Genomic DNA, 18,285 nt, shown 5'->3' with positions numbered 1-18,285 from the left:
AAAACAAATTTTCAAGATGGAACACTTTGAGATGCAAACGCTGCTAGAGAAACCTGCGTCTCCATCTGTTTTCTGGGGCAGTGCCCTATTCAGAGTTGCGTTTCCTTCTCTGAGCCAACAAAAGTGAAGCTGTCAAAGACTGAGGTGACAACGCCTACGAGGCGCCAGCCATCCAGTTTCTATCATTTACGGAACTTCACCGATGGCCGCCGAAATAAACGCACCGATTGATGCTACACGAATAGTCGGTGCGCAGGCAGCCTGCTTCTCGCTCCGATTGAGTTCGCTGAAATATTGTCTCGCTTAGCATATCCGCCCAGTTGTTTCTTGTATTTATCGCAACAGTTATGGCTATTTGTAGGGGTACGTCTGTAGCTGACAAGTTGGTGGTGGTCTCAAGCCGACCGCGCGTGTTGACCTTGATGGCCGGTGTTACGATGGCTAACTTTTGTTTTATATTTGACGTGCATTCATCGAAGTATCAATGAATCCTGAACGCTGTGGTAGACCTTCGAATATGGGCTCTGGGTTACTGCAAATAACACTAATCTTCAATAGCGACATCGTCGGCTCTGGGCGGGTCGCAGCGTGAAAGACAGGCAGTACGCCGGATCGTCTGCTAGCCAGCCATGTAAAGCTGGTGCTGCATACCCACCGAACAAGCACTTAAGCTCACGGGGGGGGGGGGGGGGGGGACCGGGCAGAGGAGGGCCAGAGGCAACTTTAGTGGTCCCAGTGGCGCGAGATGTCGCCCGCTAACAGCGTCGGGGCAGTCCAGTCATGGGGAGTGGGTTTTAAAGGGCAGAGAAAAAACAACTGCTTCCGGTTATGACCAGAGATGTACGAACAAGTTGGAGCTGTGGCTGTTTTGACCATTTGCTCAGCTCTCTCAAGGAGCCATGAAACAGCCTACACACTCCTCTTTCATCTGCTTCAGGGGTCAGCGACCTGCGGGCCGCATGCGGCCCGTGGGGCAGTATCAGCAGGCCATCAGAACCAGTGCCCTTCCCCCTGTCACTTCCTATCTGAAAGCTGACACGCCAGTTTTGACATAAAATGGAGTTATATGGGAGATGAGAACAGAGAATCAATCGCTTCCAGTTAGCATTGTACCCATGTTCACAATTACCCAGATTATTGTCAATTATTTTCAGATATTATGGTCAATTTGATGGATTTTTTTTCTTTGCCTGCAAAGCCCTCCTACCCCACATCTAATTTGCTGTGTCGGCTTCATACAACTGGGGCCTCCATTTCCAAAGGTTGCCTTCCCGCGGTATACTCAACTTCTGATTAACTCGCAAACTGTAGAGTACGATTAACTTGATGGCGGCTGGCACTTGTCATCAGTCAGTACTTCATTCCTTGTGACGTTGTTGCATTGCTTTTCTGCATGTATTTCCACCATAGCCAACCTAAATTCCCTTATCTGAGGTGACAGCACGTGTTCTGTCGGTCGTTTCGCTGTTGTTTTGCAGCTGGGGTGCTTGCCCTTCGGTTTGAGAGTATGGAGAATGAACTTACGCATCCCACAGTTACTAAATGCAAGGCAGTTGGACAACTAACAACCAAAACACAAAAATACAGAGCATGTGCTTTCATGCCGCTTCCATAATTGAAGACCTCAGGACTAAAGACCTGTTTCACTGTGCGATGCTGCAAAAATGCAGTGACGTTGTCGTTGAGAGTGAGTGCACTTGAAGTAACAAAAACATGAATATAAAATGCGCACACAAAAATACTAGGCCACAACAAAACACGCGTAACATGTCAACTCTGTAATAGCTCATCATTGGCCCCCAAAGAGCTAATTACACTAAATTCTTCTGGTGCCTTTGGCAAACTGAAATCCAGTTGGGGAAAACGTGTCCATGGGCAGAGGTCAGGAGCAAGTGCACTATTTTGTCCAGCATAGAGTTGTCATGAGAAGGTACCTCTGCGGATGTTGATGTTAATGTAGTTTTTCTCTTTGTGTGCGCAGGCTCACGGATAGGCTCACTTACCTCGTCATACTGTTCAGTCACGAGTCATGTTTACCTAGCTGTAACAGAAGTGCACCCCAGCGACTTGGCAGAGGGGCCAGTTAGCAGTGAACTTTCATTTCCGTGCTTGCTTATTCAAACTTCTGCAATGGCAAAACTTCACCAGATCAGAGCTGAAAAGATTGTCTCCACTCCACTTCTGACATGGTGTGCAACCAACATTGCGGTTGCATCGCAGGGAGGGGGCGACAGAAGTTTCTGCAGCGCAAACCGCGTACTGCTCATGCCGTGAAAATCGTTGCTCCATCACTGTGCAGTGCGACCATGCTTATGTGCATTTATGAAGGCCTCATCACACCTCAATCTGTGGCAACAAAATGCAGGGACTGCGATGTGTGTGTGTGCATAGTGAATCCAATCCTGCCATCAGTGCGGCTAGAACTGCATGCAGTACACATGTGAAATGGCAATTTAAACTGGGCTGTATGCCCCCCTTCCTGTTCAATTGCCACTAACACACTGCTTCAATATTTTGCATTGGGAATTTTTTGTATTACTGAAAAATTGTATGTTTGCAGCCCGCTGAAACACAACCATGGGCGACGACACTGAATACCTGAAGCTGCCCGTAGAAGATCGTTGCCAGCACAAGGTAATGCTCGTGCTGTGATGCCTCACATTAACGACAATGTTATGAGCATATGCTGAAATGTAACCAAAAGCACTGCAGTGTACATGCAGATCGTGTTGGGTGAAGAGCATTCTGTGTTGCAAATCCACATTGCATGTTTGGGTTTTGTGCTGATGTCACTTTGGTTCTGTAAGTTGCGGCTTTGGACCAGACTTTAACTTATATACAGTACCTTTTATTGTCGTACGTAAACAAATTATGGTTACACGATGTACCATCCCAACTTATGTCTGTTTGACGATTTCAGCCAGCAGAACTTGCTTTGTGCATTAATAATTATGATGCACATTCTGGGCTGAGAAACTAAGAAACTTCGATATTTAAATTTGTCCAAAAGAATTTAATTCTATAGTTAACGTCTGAGTGACAAAGACGGTTAAAAGTAGAAATGCCCGGCCCTTTTATCTTAGTGAGCAATGGGCAAATTGTTGCTTACAACAGGTTTTCTTATGTTCTTGTGGCTTATAGACGTTTGCTTATGTTCTCGTTGAGGTGTCCACGACAGCTGTATGAAATTCTCTTGCTGTTGCTGTGCTTCGTTTTACAGCTCTGGAAGGCCCGCCTTAGTGGCTACGAGGATGCTGCCAAGCTTTTTGGCTCTGTGACCGATCCCAAGGGCCCAGAGTTCCAGAAGTTCCTGCCCCTTATCAAGAATTTTGTCACCGACAGCAATGCGGTCTCCCAAGAGAAGGGCCTCGCCGCGGTGTTGTCGTTTGTCGAGAATGCTCACCTGGCCAACCGGGTTTGCGGTGATGTCCTTGTGGGCCTCATCGCCAAGTGCATCGCCGCCCCGAAGCAGAAGACGCGCGAATTGGCGCAGGAGATCATCTACATGTACGTCGAGATTGAGAAGCAGGAAGTGGTTGTGGAGGAGCTAGTCAAAGCGCTGGACAACAAGAATCCGAAAATAGTGTCGGGGTGTGTCGTGACCCTGCGGGAATGTCTGCGTCTCTTCGGTGCTCGCGTGATAGCAGTGAAGCCGCTGTTCAAAGCGCTTCCCAAGCTTCTCGAGGACAGAGACAAGACTGTGCGTGAGGAAAGCAAGCTACTCACCGTCGAACTGTACCGCTGGATAGGGGATGCGTTGAAGCCCTTGCTCCAGTCGCTGAAGCCCATCCAGGTATCCGAGCTTGAGGCAGAGTTTGCCAAGGTGGAGAAGGGTACGGCATCTCCCGAGCGCTACGTGCGATCGGAGCAGGCGCGCAGGGCACAGGCAGCTGAGGCCGGTGCCGACGGAGTGGATGGCGAGGAGGACGACGAAGGTGGGGCAGAGGCCGGTCCTGCCGTGGATGCATTCGACCTGCTGGAAGCTGTCGACGTCCTCTCCAAGCTCCCCAAGGACTTCTACGAGCAGTGTGAAGCGAAGAAATGGCAGGAGCGGAAGGAGGCGCTTGAGAAGTTGCTCGAGCTCGCGAGCAGCCCCAAGCTGGAGCCGGGCGATTACGCCGACCTCGTGAAGGTGCTCAAGAGAATCGTGGCGAAGGACAGCAACGTCATTGTGGTGGCCCTCGCTGCCAAGTGCCTGGCAGGGCTGGCGGCCGGCCTGCGGCAGAAGTTCCACCCGTACGCCAACTCGTGCATCTCGACCTACATTGAGAAGTTCAAGGAGAAGAAGCAGGCGGTGGTGACGGCGCTGCGAGAGGCCATCGACAACGCCTTCCAGGCCACCAACTTGGAGGCCATCCTGGAGGACGTCACGGCTGCGCTGGACAACAAGAACCCGCAGATCAAGGGTGAGACGACCCTGTTCCTGGCGCGCGTCTTCTCTAAGTCCACACCCGCCGTGCTCAACAAGAAGCTCCTCAAGGCCCTGGTGACGTCCCTGCTCAAGACGCTGAACGACTCCGACCCGGTCGTGCGGGAGGGCTCGAGTGTGGCCTTGGGGACAGCGATGAAGGTGGTTAGCGAGCGGGTCATGTTGCCGTTCCTCGGGGACCTGGATAACCTGAAGATGGAGAAGGCGAGTTTTCTTTCAAGCTATCAGATGTGGGTGTGTTAGGCCAACTTTACGAAAGCAAGCTGCTGTATCTAAATGCGGCTGTCATCCTTTGGGCACTTTGTTTTGTTAGGTGCACTACATGAGAAAAGGGAAAGTGCTTTGCACTGTTTTGCTATTTATTTATTTTTTTGCTCCAAGTGCTTTGTACTGCTCAAGCAGCGCGAGAGCAATTACAACTTCTCATAGCATTAATTTCTCAGTGTGGTGTGAAACCTCTGTTTAAAGGGACAGACAACCGATTTTTGTCGAGTACCTATATATTCTCTATCCCAAATGAAAGGGCATCACTTAAACCACCTTGACGAGAAACTGTTTTGCTGATAACGCCCTAGAACTTTTTAAATCTAAATTTTCAGATCTGCGAGCCATATGTGTCCCTCCCAAAAATAATGCTGGCAACCATGACATAGAGTAGCTCGGCAACATACTTTTTGTCTGTATGCGAAATGAAAAATGATATTTAAAAAGTTGCCCCCAGCTAAAAAAAGTTTGAATCGCTGCTTTTGCTTTCCTGTTCGTTAAGTGTTTTTTAATGCAACGGTCTATTGTGTACGAATGCGCATCTGTTGGGATAGACGACAGGTAGAATTAAGTTGTGGTGGTGGGATTTTCGATTCTCCTCGGGCGCGTCTTTTTTTTTTTTTTTTTTTTTTTTAAGCTGTTGTTGGCGTATTTGGAAACTGAAATCAAATATTTTGGCAGAACAAACGCCTTTGCCTCAGGCAGCATCATCAAAGCTCCTTCACTGGGTCTGTTTACTGAACGCTGCCATCGATTCTGGGCATGGTGGCTCAGTTAGCCACACTGAGAGCAACCCAGCGGCGGGCGGCGTGTCTTTAGAATTTTCAAAATAATGTTTAGAAATACATATGCAATTTAACCTCGTACAAATACTTGTGTTAAAAGGTTTTCAATACGTGAATAAACGTTTCAGCAGTTACAGTATTGATTGATTGTAGGGTTTAACGCGCCGACGCAACACAGGCGATGAGACGCGCTGTAGTGAAGGGCTCCGGGGAAATCGGTTGTCTGTCCCTTTAACACAGTATTTAGTATTCATGAACTCTGGGAAACTTGCCGTCTGAGCAGTTAATACAAAGTTATTGGTAAATTCTGTTAACCCACAGTGAGCAAAGTACAGCAAGAGCGTGAAAGTGCTTGTTTCAAGATCTCGCTTGAATGTCAGTTGTCGGGACGATCGTATCCGGGTTTACGAGATTGGAATTTGCACTGCTATCAGCCTAACCACATGTGCTGCGCATTCCTTGTTTACATTTGCTAATGGTACAAAGTGTATGACAGACTAACAAAGTGTATGACAGACTAATAGACACAATACAATAAGGCAGTGCTTTATTGTAAAATGAACCTGATGCACAACGTGTTTGGACTCTAGTCTTTACTGTTGTCGCCTTTATACTTCATTGCATGCCCTTGCCAATTCCTGTAATACACAGATGAGGAGTTCATTTCTGGTTGTTCGTGATGGATGTGTAGTTGCTTCTACAGTGTTGTCTTGACGGTGCAGGTCAAGGAGTGCTGCGAGAAGGCTGAAGTGGTGGCTGCCCCTCCTCCAAAGCGCAAGCCTGCAGGAGCGGCTGTTTCGCAGGCCAAGGCTAGCACCGAGAGCAAGCCAGAGCCTCAGGCAGCTGTGCCGAAAAGGCCGGCGACTGCTGTGACCAAGCCTCGGGGTGTTGCTCGAGTGGTGAAGCCTGCGGCGACCGCAGCACCGGCATCGGCGCCTGCCAAGGCTGCTCCCAAGGCCACCAAGACAGCCGGCACTGCCAAGGCACAGTCCAGCAGCAGCGCCCCTTCCAAGGTGTCCCCTTCACGCCTGACCTCCCTGGCTAGTCTCTGTTGTAGCACAATTAGTTGAGAAGAGCGGTGCACCTGTTCGATGCTCTTGCGGTGGCTTCAGCATGTGTGCCACAGACAAGGATAGCAAGCATTGGCCATAGGCACTAGGCAGTACACACAGCTTTCCTTCATGTGGTATTCCTTGTTGGAATGTGCCTGTAGGCATGCCCTCTGTTGGGTCCAATGTTGCTCGATTTATTCCAGTGGTCAACCTCCGCCTGAAAACTGCGCGTAAACGTGACCCTTGTTCATTTATGTCCGCGTGGTGGCGCTGCTGCCACGGTCAGCCTGATCGGCCGGCTCTGCAGCAGGTGCTTCGTTATGCGGCACTCCGCAGTAACCGAAACGCAAAGGGGTTCTTTATGGTTTTGGTGGGGTAGGTTCAAAACACATGCGAATTTCTGTGCTGACACTGTGGGCTGGGTACGCTGTGCAACGCAAGCGAGGTCATGCGGGCAAGCCCGTTCGACCACTGTATGGCTGTCTCTGTTTGTTCTGCGTACTATGTACACACTTGATGGTAGTACGGTGCATACAATGCTTAGGAGTAGCATGCAAAGCAACAGGTACACCCGCAATAACTTTCTGAAAATTTGAGATGCCAACTTGAGCCGTAATTAGTATATGTATCTTAAATTCGCGAGACTTCACACTTCATCAGGCATAAATTGCGTCTGCAAGGTGCTGGTTCGCAATGCAGAATTCCACCGTTCATAGAACAGAAATAGATTGTTCTCGAAGTGGTTGAGTCAGAACTTCAGGATTTAAGCTGGTGTGACAGGTTCCGATGTAGATAACTTGAGAGGAATTGACTTTAATGGCTTTGTCGGGATGAGCTCTCTGTCGGGTAACTTTCATATTAAATTAGATGAGCTCATCTGCATTCTTGCGTGCTTACATGGAACAGGGTCTAGGACTCGCACCTGCATTGCTTGTATTTTGTTCTCTAACCAGATGCTTTCTAACTACCCAAAGAAGCATTCTTTCGAATTGTGTATTTCCTGCCAGCAGCATTTGATGGTGGCCCACATATGCACGATAGTGAAGCCTCAAAACCATTACAGGAATTCTTCCACATGTAAGATAAAAAAAATGAGTAAAAGAGGGCATGAGCAACGATTGGAGGTGCTTTTTCATAGAAACTTTGGGCACGCTTGCTCATTTCACATGCAGGGTCAAAGCAGGCGAGTTTCTGTCACGCGGTCGCTGTTATCTCTGCAAATGCATCCCCATAACAATGAAGGGCATGTGTGAATATGGAGTTTCCATGCTCAAGGTAACAATGTTGTCTCGGTGCTCAACAGATTCAAGATATTCCAAAATACATCTCCAAAAAAGAGCTGTGCCATTCGTAAAGGCGTAATACGTCCTTTGGGAGATGTCTGTTTTCGTTCGAAGATCATGCTAAACTGTGGCCACTGCTTCAAACAAGTAGCAAAGCAACGTGGCATGTTAGCTCACAAACCACAGGCATGGGCATTTCGGGAGCACAATGCAATTGCGAACAGAAATGCCACACACGCTCGCACTCGCTCCAACATGCTGTTTCACGTGACAGCTGCGTTCTGAAGCCATCGGACTGGGCTGATGGTGTCACGCGCGCCGCCACGCAATGTCTACTCAAAGGCGTCGCACGTCACAGCGGAGTTTTGTAACTGAAGGTATCTAGAATTGTTGGTTGGGGCAGCATGTCTGAGTGGTTGCTGAGGGCCACGGCTTTAACAGCGCTGCACAGAATGTCCAAGGAAAGGCAGGGTAGTGGCCCGCTCTGGACGGACATTAGCTGGGCTCGCGTGCATGCACTCGCACAGCAGTGTTTGTAGAATGCGGAAGCAACACAGGAGTGGGACGATGCCAGCGACCCATTACTGTAAAATGTGCCAGGAGTGTGTGCGAAAGTGCTCTTTGGGCTTGCCCTGTTGGCTGCTGCTGTAGTGCATTCTCTCTGCTCTGAATCTGTGCCCTGCAGCCTGTGTTCTCCGAGGCAGCCCTCTCGGACGAAGAGGTCCATGGACGAGCGGCAGCCCTGTTCCCAGAGGAGTCCCTGACAGCCCTGGGGAGTGCAAACTGGAAGGACCGCTTGGCTGCAGCTGAAAAGATGAAGGAAGTCATCGAGGCCATGGAGGGAAACCTGTCCGTGCAAGTGATAGCCAAGACCCTCTGCCGTAAACCGGGCCTTCGAGACACCAACTTCCAGGTAGGCACTTCTTCTGCTAGCATCTTAGTAGTCAGAGGGCCTGACTGTACTGTGGCAGTGAAACCCCTTGGAGAATGACGAGCTTCAGCAGGGGCATTCTACCGGTAAAGGAAAATCGGGGTAATAAGTTTTCGTAACAACTTGGTCCTTGCAGAGGCAGAGTTACACGTTCCCCAGCAAACGCTTGGTGTTTTAAAGTCTGCCTGTTCTACTATTCGGCCTTGACACGGACGGACATGGTTCTTCCCCCCCTCCCGCCCGCAACAACACAGGTGCTGAAGCTGAAGCTGGAGACGCTGGTGCTGGTGCTGGGTGGCGGGCCCGTGTCGCTGTGCGTGGCCGACTGCCTGCTGCCCGACCTGGTGGACAAGGTCGGGGACGTCAAGAACGGCCAGGGGGCCGCAGCCGCGCTCACCGCCCTGGCAGAGGCCACCTCCCTCGACCATGTCAGCCAGGAGGTGGGGCTTGTCCACGACATCTGCCAGTAACGTGCATGGTCGGCAGCTCCATTTCCACCGCGTTCAGTTCGTTCGCTTGCGTTGCCCATATGAATGAATAGTCTTTTTGAGTCTTGTAACATAGGAGTGGTGCCAAATTATACCATTCTATTTTATTTTTTTTATAAAAATAAAATTTCAATCTGAGACGCCATTTCCAACCATATTTCTCCTTGGCTTGAAACTCTCAAAATAATGTGTGAAAATTAGTAATGCATTGTAAAAGGAAGGACCCTCGAGCTTGAGGATGATTTGTTCGTTGGAAAGTTGCTGTCACCGTGTTGCTGTCACTTCGCAAAATTACGCAAGGTGTTGATTTTTCACCCTAGCGCAGTGATGCGCTGTCTGCTTCATTAATCGTAATTTTTTTTCTCCTTTCATGTGGATAAATATTGCTGGTTCATTCTCTTCGCATTTCTTATGTTCTTTTGCACGAAGAAAGCAGCAATTTGTGCTTTCGTTGTCACTGTGTCGGCCAATTCGATGCCCTCTGCCTCCAATTTCTATTCAGTTGTCTGCGCATAGGGTTCTTGGTATAATTTGTTTCTTGTGTTTTATCGCAGGAAATTTGTGACAGTTAATCTGTGACGGTTTAGAAATTTGCAAAAGTTGTATTTACGATTTCACACTTTGCATCCTGTAAGGTAAAATTTAAGGGGGGACGCGGCTTTCCACTTCGGAAAAATGACCAAAACATCGTTTTTTTGAAACCCACATATTCGGCTTCTATGTTTCCTATTCGGTGCGTCTGCAAAGTTTTTACGCTGAAAAGCGTCGCAAAGTGGCATAAAAAAATACTTTTGTCAGGCGCGGTGACGAACTATCAGCGCAAAAGGGCGAAAAAACGGCAATTTTCGGAGCGCTCTATCTCCTTAACGGTGCCACCCGGCGCGGCCATTTTGATATGGTTAGATCGGCCGAGCGTTCGTCTTTCCGGTTTTACTCGTCTCTTTTATCTTCGTTCATTCACAAATGCACGAACGGCAGAAAAGAAACGACGCACGAACGAAGCTAGAAATAGATGCTGAAGTGCTATTCGTCCTCCGGTCGGGGCACAGAACAACGACCCTCCTGATTGGATGTCGCGGGCGCAACGCAAGATGGCGGCCGCCTGAGCTGCGTAGCGAGCGGATTGAGTTCATTTTCGCCGCTTCGCTCGGCCGAGTTTCTATTCAATCTGTGGTATTCAACACGGACGTTATCGCGATGGGAATGCCAGAGATAACAAGCCAGATTACGGGAAGTTGTGTGGCTCGAAAGGCGGAGGTCATCGAACGCTTCGTGGTGCGCGTGACTCTACCGTCGCCAGACCCCGGAGGGTGACGCGGTGTGCGCGCTTGCGATAGCGGTTCGTGAAGTGAACTTTTAGTCGGGTTTGCGATGTTTACACGCTTAGTTATTGCTGTGTTTTGACTGTGGGCTCGCTAGCCTTGAGAAAGGAACGGTCGACGCGTCAAACGCTGCGGCGCGCACGGCATAGCCGACGCGCATTGCAGCAGCACATGACTGGGCAACCGGTTACGATTGAACGCCAGTAGTTGTAATTAATGCCTGCGACGTTAGATTTAATCTTAAAAGCGACCTGACCAGCCATATCAGGTATAATCAAAGTTCGATATGTCGCGGTAAGCGTGCGCTGCGATGCGCGCGAGCCATATCGCCTTTCTTGCGCAACGTTTCCCGTGCACTTGTAATTTTCATGCAAACAGGTTTGAGTTAGTAATATAGGAATAAAAATATGCTCTCTGCGTTAAAAATGTACGTTACTGTGGCAGCATTTAACAGTGATGTTTTTAGGGAAATTATTGATACCATCGTTCAGGGCATACTGGCTGTGCTGCGAGAAATATATTGGATGCCTTGAATGTCAAAAATAGTAAAAAAATATGCTCTTGCATTGAAGTTGGGAGTTATGCAGAATACTCTACCAAGCTTCAAAGTAGCTCATTTTCATCCTTGTGGTATGCACTCTTGGCAATGAACACCTGCACGTATGAGTACTAAGTTGCTGTGCCAGGCAAGATAAAACATTAAAAAAAAAAGCCAAAAATGTTCAAAATTAAGTAAAAAAATGCTTAACTTGTTGCCATGGTGACAACACTGCAAAAGGAGGTTGTCCAGTGCGATACAGCCAACCAACTAACCTACTTTGCATTGAAAGCCCATTGAAACCCATCTCCCTTCCGTTTGGTTTGCAAAGGGGGGTATGTACTCTTCACAGAGGAGCTGAAAATGATGTTTTCTGGAAAGAGAAAGGCTGTAAAAGGCACTCCAATTTCAAGGGAAGGCCTTCCAGAAGCCCCATGTTCAAAAGGACATGAAAGGCTACAACCGTGACGACTTTTGATATGTGAAACCTATGTTGCAACTTCGGAAGCCGTTTTCTCAAAAGTTTTTTTTGCCACCTGTGTCGCTTGTACCAGGGATTTCTTCGTGACCGCTGGGTCTATTTTTATTCCGTTTCTTGCATTACATTCCTTGATGAACTGTTCAGGTCGTGACACTTTTGCTTTTCCAGATTTGTTTTTTGTGATTTTTTTATTCAAATAATCGTTCACAGTTGACATGCCTGTTGCACATTAACCTCTAAAAAAATGAAAACTAAAAAACATTTTGTTGTAAAAAAAAATTCTAAAACTGTCACGACCTCGTCCATTCATTTGGGAATGCAAAGCACTTCGAACAAGTTTTCTATCGTGTTTTATAAGCCGCTCAAGCTCGGTACAAGCGGAACAGAAAGAAAATTTCATACATAAAAAAGTTTTCAAAATATTACTTTGAAATTTTTATGGTGTTATCACAGAAGCATTTCCAGATGCTGTGCCAATTTTCATCAAACTCCACAAAGAAATAAAAAGTTGATTTTGAAAGCCACGTCCCCCCTTAAAGGGGCACTGACACAAAAATTTAGCATCTTGTTTTTTTCGTTGCGATAAGTAGCTAGTGACCTACTGATAACCTGTAGAAACCTCATTTGCTTCAGCGTGCGACGGTTGTTTAATTAGAGGGATTTTAAATGCGGCCAGTCGCAGTTTCGGTTTCAGCGAGTGCCGCGAAACGATGGATTTTGTGGATTTTGTGTGAACAAAGCTGACCACGTGACCGTCGGAGGGATATCACAGAGCAGAGCCGCCGTAGCACTGTCGAATCCGCATCGACGGCAGTTTCTGCGAATGCCCCCACGTACTGATCTCGTGAGGCGCTTAATTAAAAAGCGACCGTGGATGTGACGCAGGCGCTGCGAGTGCAAATGCTACCGCGGCTAAAGAACGACGCGCGACGCTCGAGACGGTGGGTGGCAAGACGCGCGCTGGGAGCAGCCGGCCGGTCTGCCTACAGGTCCGCCTACAGATGTGTTCGGCTCAGCACTGCGGCGGATATTCGAGTGCCGCTCTCGTAAGCGGTGCAGATGACAATTTTTAATGCAACCCGCCATCGCATCATTAACTCCTTTCTCATTTAAGGGGGGACGTGGCTTTCAAAATCAACTTTTTTATTTCTTTGTGGATTTTGATGAAAATTGGCACAGCAACTGGAAATGCTTCCGTGATAACACCATAAAAATTTCAAACTAATATTTTGAAAACTTTTTTATGTATTAAATTTTTTCTTTCTGTTCCGCTTGTACCGAGCTTGAGCGGCTTATAAAACATGATAGAAAACTTGTTCGAAGTGCTTTGCATTCCCAAATGAATGGACGAGGTCGTGACAGTTTTAGAATTTTTTTTTTACATACACAATGTTTTTTGGTTTTCATTTTTTTAGAGGTTAATGTGCAATAGGCATGTTGACTGTGAACGATTATTCGAATAAAAAAATCACAAAAAACAAATCTGGAAAACCAAGAGTGTCACGACCTGAACTGTTTATCAAGGAATGTAATGCAAGAAACGAAATCAAAATAGACCCAGCGGTCACAAAAAAATCCCTGGTACAAGCGACGGAGGTGGCAAAAAAAACTGTTTTGAGAAAACGGCTTCCGAAGTTGCAACATAGGTTTCACTTATCAAAAGTCGTCATGGTTGTAGCCTTTCATGTCCTTTTGAACATGGGGCTTCTGGAATGCCTTGCCTTGAAATTGGAGTGCCTTTTACAGCCTTTTTCTTTCCAGAAAACATCATTTTCAGCTCCTCCGTGAAGAGTACATACCCCACTTTGCAGACCAAACGAAGGGGGAGATGGATTTTAATGGGCTTTCAATGCAAAGTAGGTTAGCTGGTTGGCTGTATCGCACTGAACAGCCTCCTTTTGCAGTGTTGTCACCATGGCAACAAGTTGAGCATTTTTTTTTACTTAAATTTGAACATTTTTGGCTTTTTTTTATGTTTTATCATCTTGCCTGGCACAGCAACTTAGTACTCATACGTGCAGAGGTGTTCATTGCCAAAAGTTTGCATACCACAAGGATGAAAATGAGCTACTTTGAAGCTTGGTAGAGTATTCTGCATAACTCCCAACTTCAATGCAAGAACATATTTTTTTAATACTTTTGACATTCAAGGCATCCAATATTTCTAGCAGCAAAGCCAGTATGCCCTAAGCAATGGTATCAATAATTTCCCTAAAAAATCACTGTTAAATGCTGCGACAGTAACGTACATTTTTAATGCAGAGAACATATTTTTATTCCTATATTACTAACTCAAACCTGTTTGCATGAAAATTACAAGTGCACGGGAAACGTTGCGCAATACGGGCGATATGGCTCGCGCGCATCGCAGCGCACGCTTACCGCGACATATCGAACTTTAATTATACCTGATATGGCTTGTCAGGTCGCTTTTAAGATTAAATCTAACGTCGCAGGCATTAATTACAACTACTGGCGTTCAATCGTAACCGGTTGCCCAGTCATGTGCTGCCCCAATGCGCGTCGGCTATGCCGTGCGCGCCAGCGCGTTTGACGCGTCGACTGTTTCTTTTTCAAGGCTAGCGAGTCCACAGTCCAAACACAGCAATAACTAAGCGTGTAAACATCGCAAACCCGACTAAAAGTTCACTTCACGAACCGCTATCGCAAGCGCGCACACCGCGTCACCCTCCGGGGTCTGGCGACGGTAGAGTCACGCGCACCACGAAGCGTTCGATGACCTCCTCCTTTCGAGCCACACAACTTCCCGTAATCTGGCTCGCGATCTCAGGCATTCCCATCGCGATAACGTGCGTGTTGAATACCACAGATTGAACAGAAACTCGGCCGAGCGAAACGGCGAAAAGGAACTCAATGCGCTCGCTACGCAGCTCAGGCGGCCGCCATCTTGCGTTGCGCCCGTGACATCCAATCAGGAGGGTCGTTGTTCTGAGCCCCGACCGGAGGACCAACAGCGCTTCAGCATCTATTTCTAGCTTCGTTTGTGCGTCGTTTCTTTTCTGCCGTTTGTGCGTTTGTGAATGAACGAAGATAAAAGAGACGAGCGGAACCGGAAAGACGATCGCTCGGCCGATCTAACCATATCAAAATGGCCGCGCCCGGTGGCACCGTTGCGGAGATAGAGCGCTCCGAAAATCCGCCTCTTTCACAACCCCACTGCGCATGCGCAATCCCCTAGCGGCCAAGTCCCTAAGCAGTCCAGTAGGGGCAGCAGACGACATTCCCCACAGCTCCCGCACAAGGGGGAAGGGGTCGTGGTTGTATTTACATCGTTTGATTTTTTGTGTGCGCTCGTTGTGCGCGGAACAATGCCCACAACTTGTGCTGCGTTCCGCTGTAACTCGGAGTGCCGAAAAGGGAACGGTGCCGGCTTCTATCGCTTCCCGTCGGCCGCACGCGATCGGCTACGGCGGCTTGCGTCGCTCGCGTCGGCTCGGGTGATGGGAACTGTAGGCTTAGCATCCTGGCGGATATTTGATCGCTGCTATCTGTGCAACTGCGAATGACAATCCGCAACACAACTTTTCACTACACTATCATACCCTTTCTCGCATGTGGAACTCTATTTAAGTTATAACTGCCGTTTGAGCGATCGGTGACCAAGACATCTGCGTAGCCTGTTTCGATGCTTCCGCGCAGGTATCGCCATCTCTCGGCTGCTCGGCGCACCGCGCGCCGCGGCGAGCGGTCAGCGTAGGCTTGCATCGCGGCAGATATATCTGATCGCCGCTTTTAAAATAAGCCCTGACAACAATCCCTAGCATAATTTTTCACCACACTAACACCTACTTTCTCGCATGTGGAACTTTTTAGCGATCAGATTGATTCAGAAGAGCAGCGACAAGCGCGGTTGCTACCGTGGTCTGCGCCGGTTCGAGCCGCTGAGTGTGCCGAGCTGGCAGGCGCGGCCGGCGTGTGCACGGACTGTTTCCGAAGGCAGAAAACGCTTCACGATTGCTTGCTTTATCCATTTCTTGCGAACAAACGCGCAGAATCTACAAATTCAGCTCAGCGATCGTCGTAGTTGACCATGGTGCAAAAACTGTGGGCGGAGCGACGCCGACGACGCATCTCATGCGCGTATCGGGCCGTCTCAAATTCACGCGTACGACTAGTGGCGACAGTCGTAACGATCAGTCGCATGCGAATCGCGTGTACCAATCGTACATGTGTCCAGCGCTTAAAGGCATTTTGCGAACTGCCGGCCTTTGTTGAACTGGCGGTCGCACTTCATGCCAGACGACTCCAAGTACTGCTCGAGCTGCCACTCGGACGGCACACGGATCTGTCCGAGATTTCTCTGCCAGCCCTCATTCAGTGATAAGAAGCCGCCTGGTATTATGTGATGACCAGGGGCTGTCGTCTTAAGGCGTTAAAACACCAACACAGAAGAAAAACTTCGGCTGCTCCTCGCCGTAATGTGGGATTGCCGTGCATACAACGAGAACGCAGCCGGAGGAAACGCCGGCAAACCCTACGGCTTCAACTTCCGCTAGGCACGCTAGGTGGCAGCACACCGCAATGAAAGAGGCGGATTGCCGTTTTTTCGGCCTTTTGCGCTGATAGTTTGTCACCGCGCCTGGCAAAAGTATTTTTTTATGCCACTTTGCGACGCTTTTCAGCGTAAAAACTTTGCAGACGCATAGAATAGGAAACATAGAAGCCGAATATGCGGGTTTCAAAAAAACGATGTTTTGGTCATTTTTCCGAAGTTGAAAGCCGCGTCCCCCCTTAAGCCACTATGGTCGGGACTTGGGGACAATTTCATGCAGCGGTAACAAGCTATCACTCGAGCTACCTGCGCCGGCCTGGGCCACTTCGCGGCCGTGGCCGCCGTATGCACAGCGACCGTGCGGCTAGCTCAGTGGGCTTTTCGTGCCTCCGCCGCGTTTTCGCATCCAATGGTAATAAACAGTAATAGAAACAGAGTGCCTGGAATCTCTGTAGAACTTTGGTCGCGGCCAGCTGCCCGATTAGCTGACGAAATCACGGCGCCTCCGCCGCCAACGATCGAGTCGTTCGTTCTCGAGAGCAGGAGCTCCGCCCTCCGGCCCTCCGATTGGAGCGGCGAGCCGGGCGAGCCCGCGTAAAACGCCGGTAGTGCGGAAGCGGCAAACACAAACTCGTGACGTGTTGGATGTTGTTTATTTACAATTGCGCGTGGTCCTCTGCTGGCTGCTCGGTTGCGTTTCGCACACTTCAAAATTGATTTTAAATATGTTCTAGGCTGTATTCGCCGCTGATATTTTGCAGATGATGTATATGTGTTCCCACCAATCTATCTCCGACGTTATCTCGCCTTCAAAATTTTGTGTCAGTGCCCCTTTAAGCGTGATTGGCGCTCCGGTCAGGGCGCTCTGAAACAGCCCTCCTGATTGGGTGTCACTGCAGCAACGCAAGATGACGGTCGCCTGAACTGCGTAGTGTGCGTTTCCGAGTTCATTTTCGCTGCTTCGCTCGGCCAAGTTCCTGTTCAGTCATTTTATCTGCTCTGGTATTCACACGGACATTATAGCGATGGGAATGCCTGAGATCACGAGCCAGATTATGGGAAGTTTCGGGGCTCTAAAGGCAGAGGTCATTGAACGCTTCGTAATGCGTGTGACTTTATTGTGATGATCTGCGATGTTTACACTCTTAGTTATTGCTATGTTTGACAGTAGGCTCGATAGCCCTGGGAAAGAAACGGTCAACACATCAAAAGCTGCTGTGCGCATAGCATAGCCGCTGCACGTTCACCTGAATGCGCAACTGGTTACGATTCAATGCTGGTAGTTGTTATTAATGCCTGCGACATTAGATATAATCTTAAAAGCGACCTGACGAGCCATGTCAGGGATAACAAAGTACAATATGTTGCGGTGTACGTGCGCCGCGATGCGTGCAAGCCATATCTCATTTCTTGGATAATATTTCTAGTGCACTACTAGTAATCGTGCAAACAGCTCTGCGGGAGGAATAAAAAAACTTTTCATGGTGTTAAAATTGTATATAACTGTCATAGCATTAACTGATTAAAATTTTTAGGGAAATTATCAATACCAATGTGTACATCTGTAGCATAGTGCATATTGGCTGTTCTGCGAGAAATATTAGATGCCCTGAATGTCAAGAGTGCAAAAAATGTGCATGCATTGAAGTTGGAGTTATGCAGAATATTATACCAAGCTTCCAAAGTATCCCTGTATCCTTGTGGTATGTAAATTTTTGACAATGAACACCTGCACGTACGAGTACTAAGTTGCTGTTCCGGGCAAGATTATAAAACAAAAGGCGAAAGTCAGTTTTCAAATTTAAGTAAAATAAAAGGGCTTAACTTGTTGCCATGGTGACAACGCGACATAGGGAAGCTGTCCAGTGCAATACAGGCAACCAGCTAACACCTACTTTGCATTGAAAGCCAACTCTCTCCCATTTGGTCTTCAAACTGGACTATGTACTCTTCACAGAGGAGCTGCAAAAGGCACTCCAATTTCAAGGCAAGGCATTCCAGAAGTCCCATATTTAAAAGGACATGAAAGGCTACAACCCTAGTGACTTTTGATAAATGAAACCCATGTTGCAGCTTCGGAAGCCGTTTTCTCAATTTTTTTTTGCCACCTGCGTTGCTTGTTGCAGTGATTTCTTTGAGACGGCTGGGTCTATTTTGATTCCGTTTTTTGCGTTACATTTCTTGATGAACAGTTCAGGT

The 18,285-nt window shown here is 48.2% G+C and overlaps 1 protein-coding gene across 1 annotated transcript in view; it reads left to right on the top strand.

The window, feature by feature from the left end:
* Positions 1 to 18,285, top strand: part of Msps (msps cytoskeleton-associated protein 5) — an 88,315-nt gene that overhangs the window by 1,024 nt on the left and 69,006 nt on the right. The window contains exons 2-6 of the mRNA XM_077702416.1: positions 2,561 to 2,634; positions 3,221 to 4,633; positions 6,201 to 6,491; positions 8,499 to 8,726; positions 8,999 to 9,184. Coding sequence (XP_077558542.1) covers positions 2,578 to 2,634; positions 3,221 to 4,633; positions 6,201 to 6,491; positions 8,499 to 8,726; positions 8,999 to 9,184 — 2,175 coding nt within the window. The 5' untranslated portion in view covers positions 2,561 to 2,577. The remainder of the gene's footprint in view (positions 1 to 2,560; positions 2,635 to 3,220; positions 4,634 to 6,200; positions 6,492 to 8,498; positions 8,727 to 8,998; positions 9,185 to 18,285) is intronic.

This window comes from Haemaphysalis longicornis, unplaced genomic scaffold (assembly GCF_048455015.1).
Source record: "Haemaphysalis longicornis isolate Haplotype H1 unplaced genomic scaffold, Haemaphysalis longicornis Haplotype H1 scaffold_3, whole genome shotgun sequence".
NCBI lineage: Eukaryota > Metazoa > Arthropoda > Arachnida > Ixodida > Ixodidae > Haemaphysalis > Haemaphysalis longicornis.
Note: the sequence above shows the minus strand (reverse complement) of the source record. Positions and strands in the feature narration are given on the sequence as shown.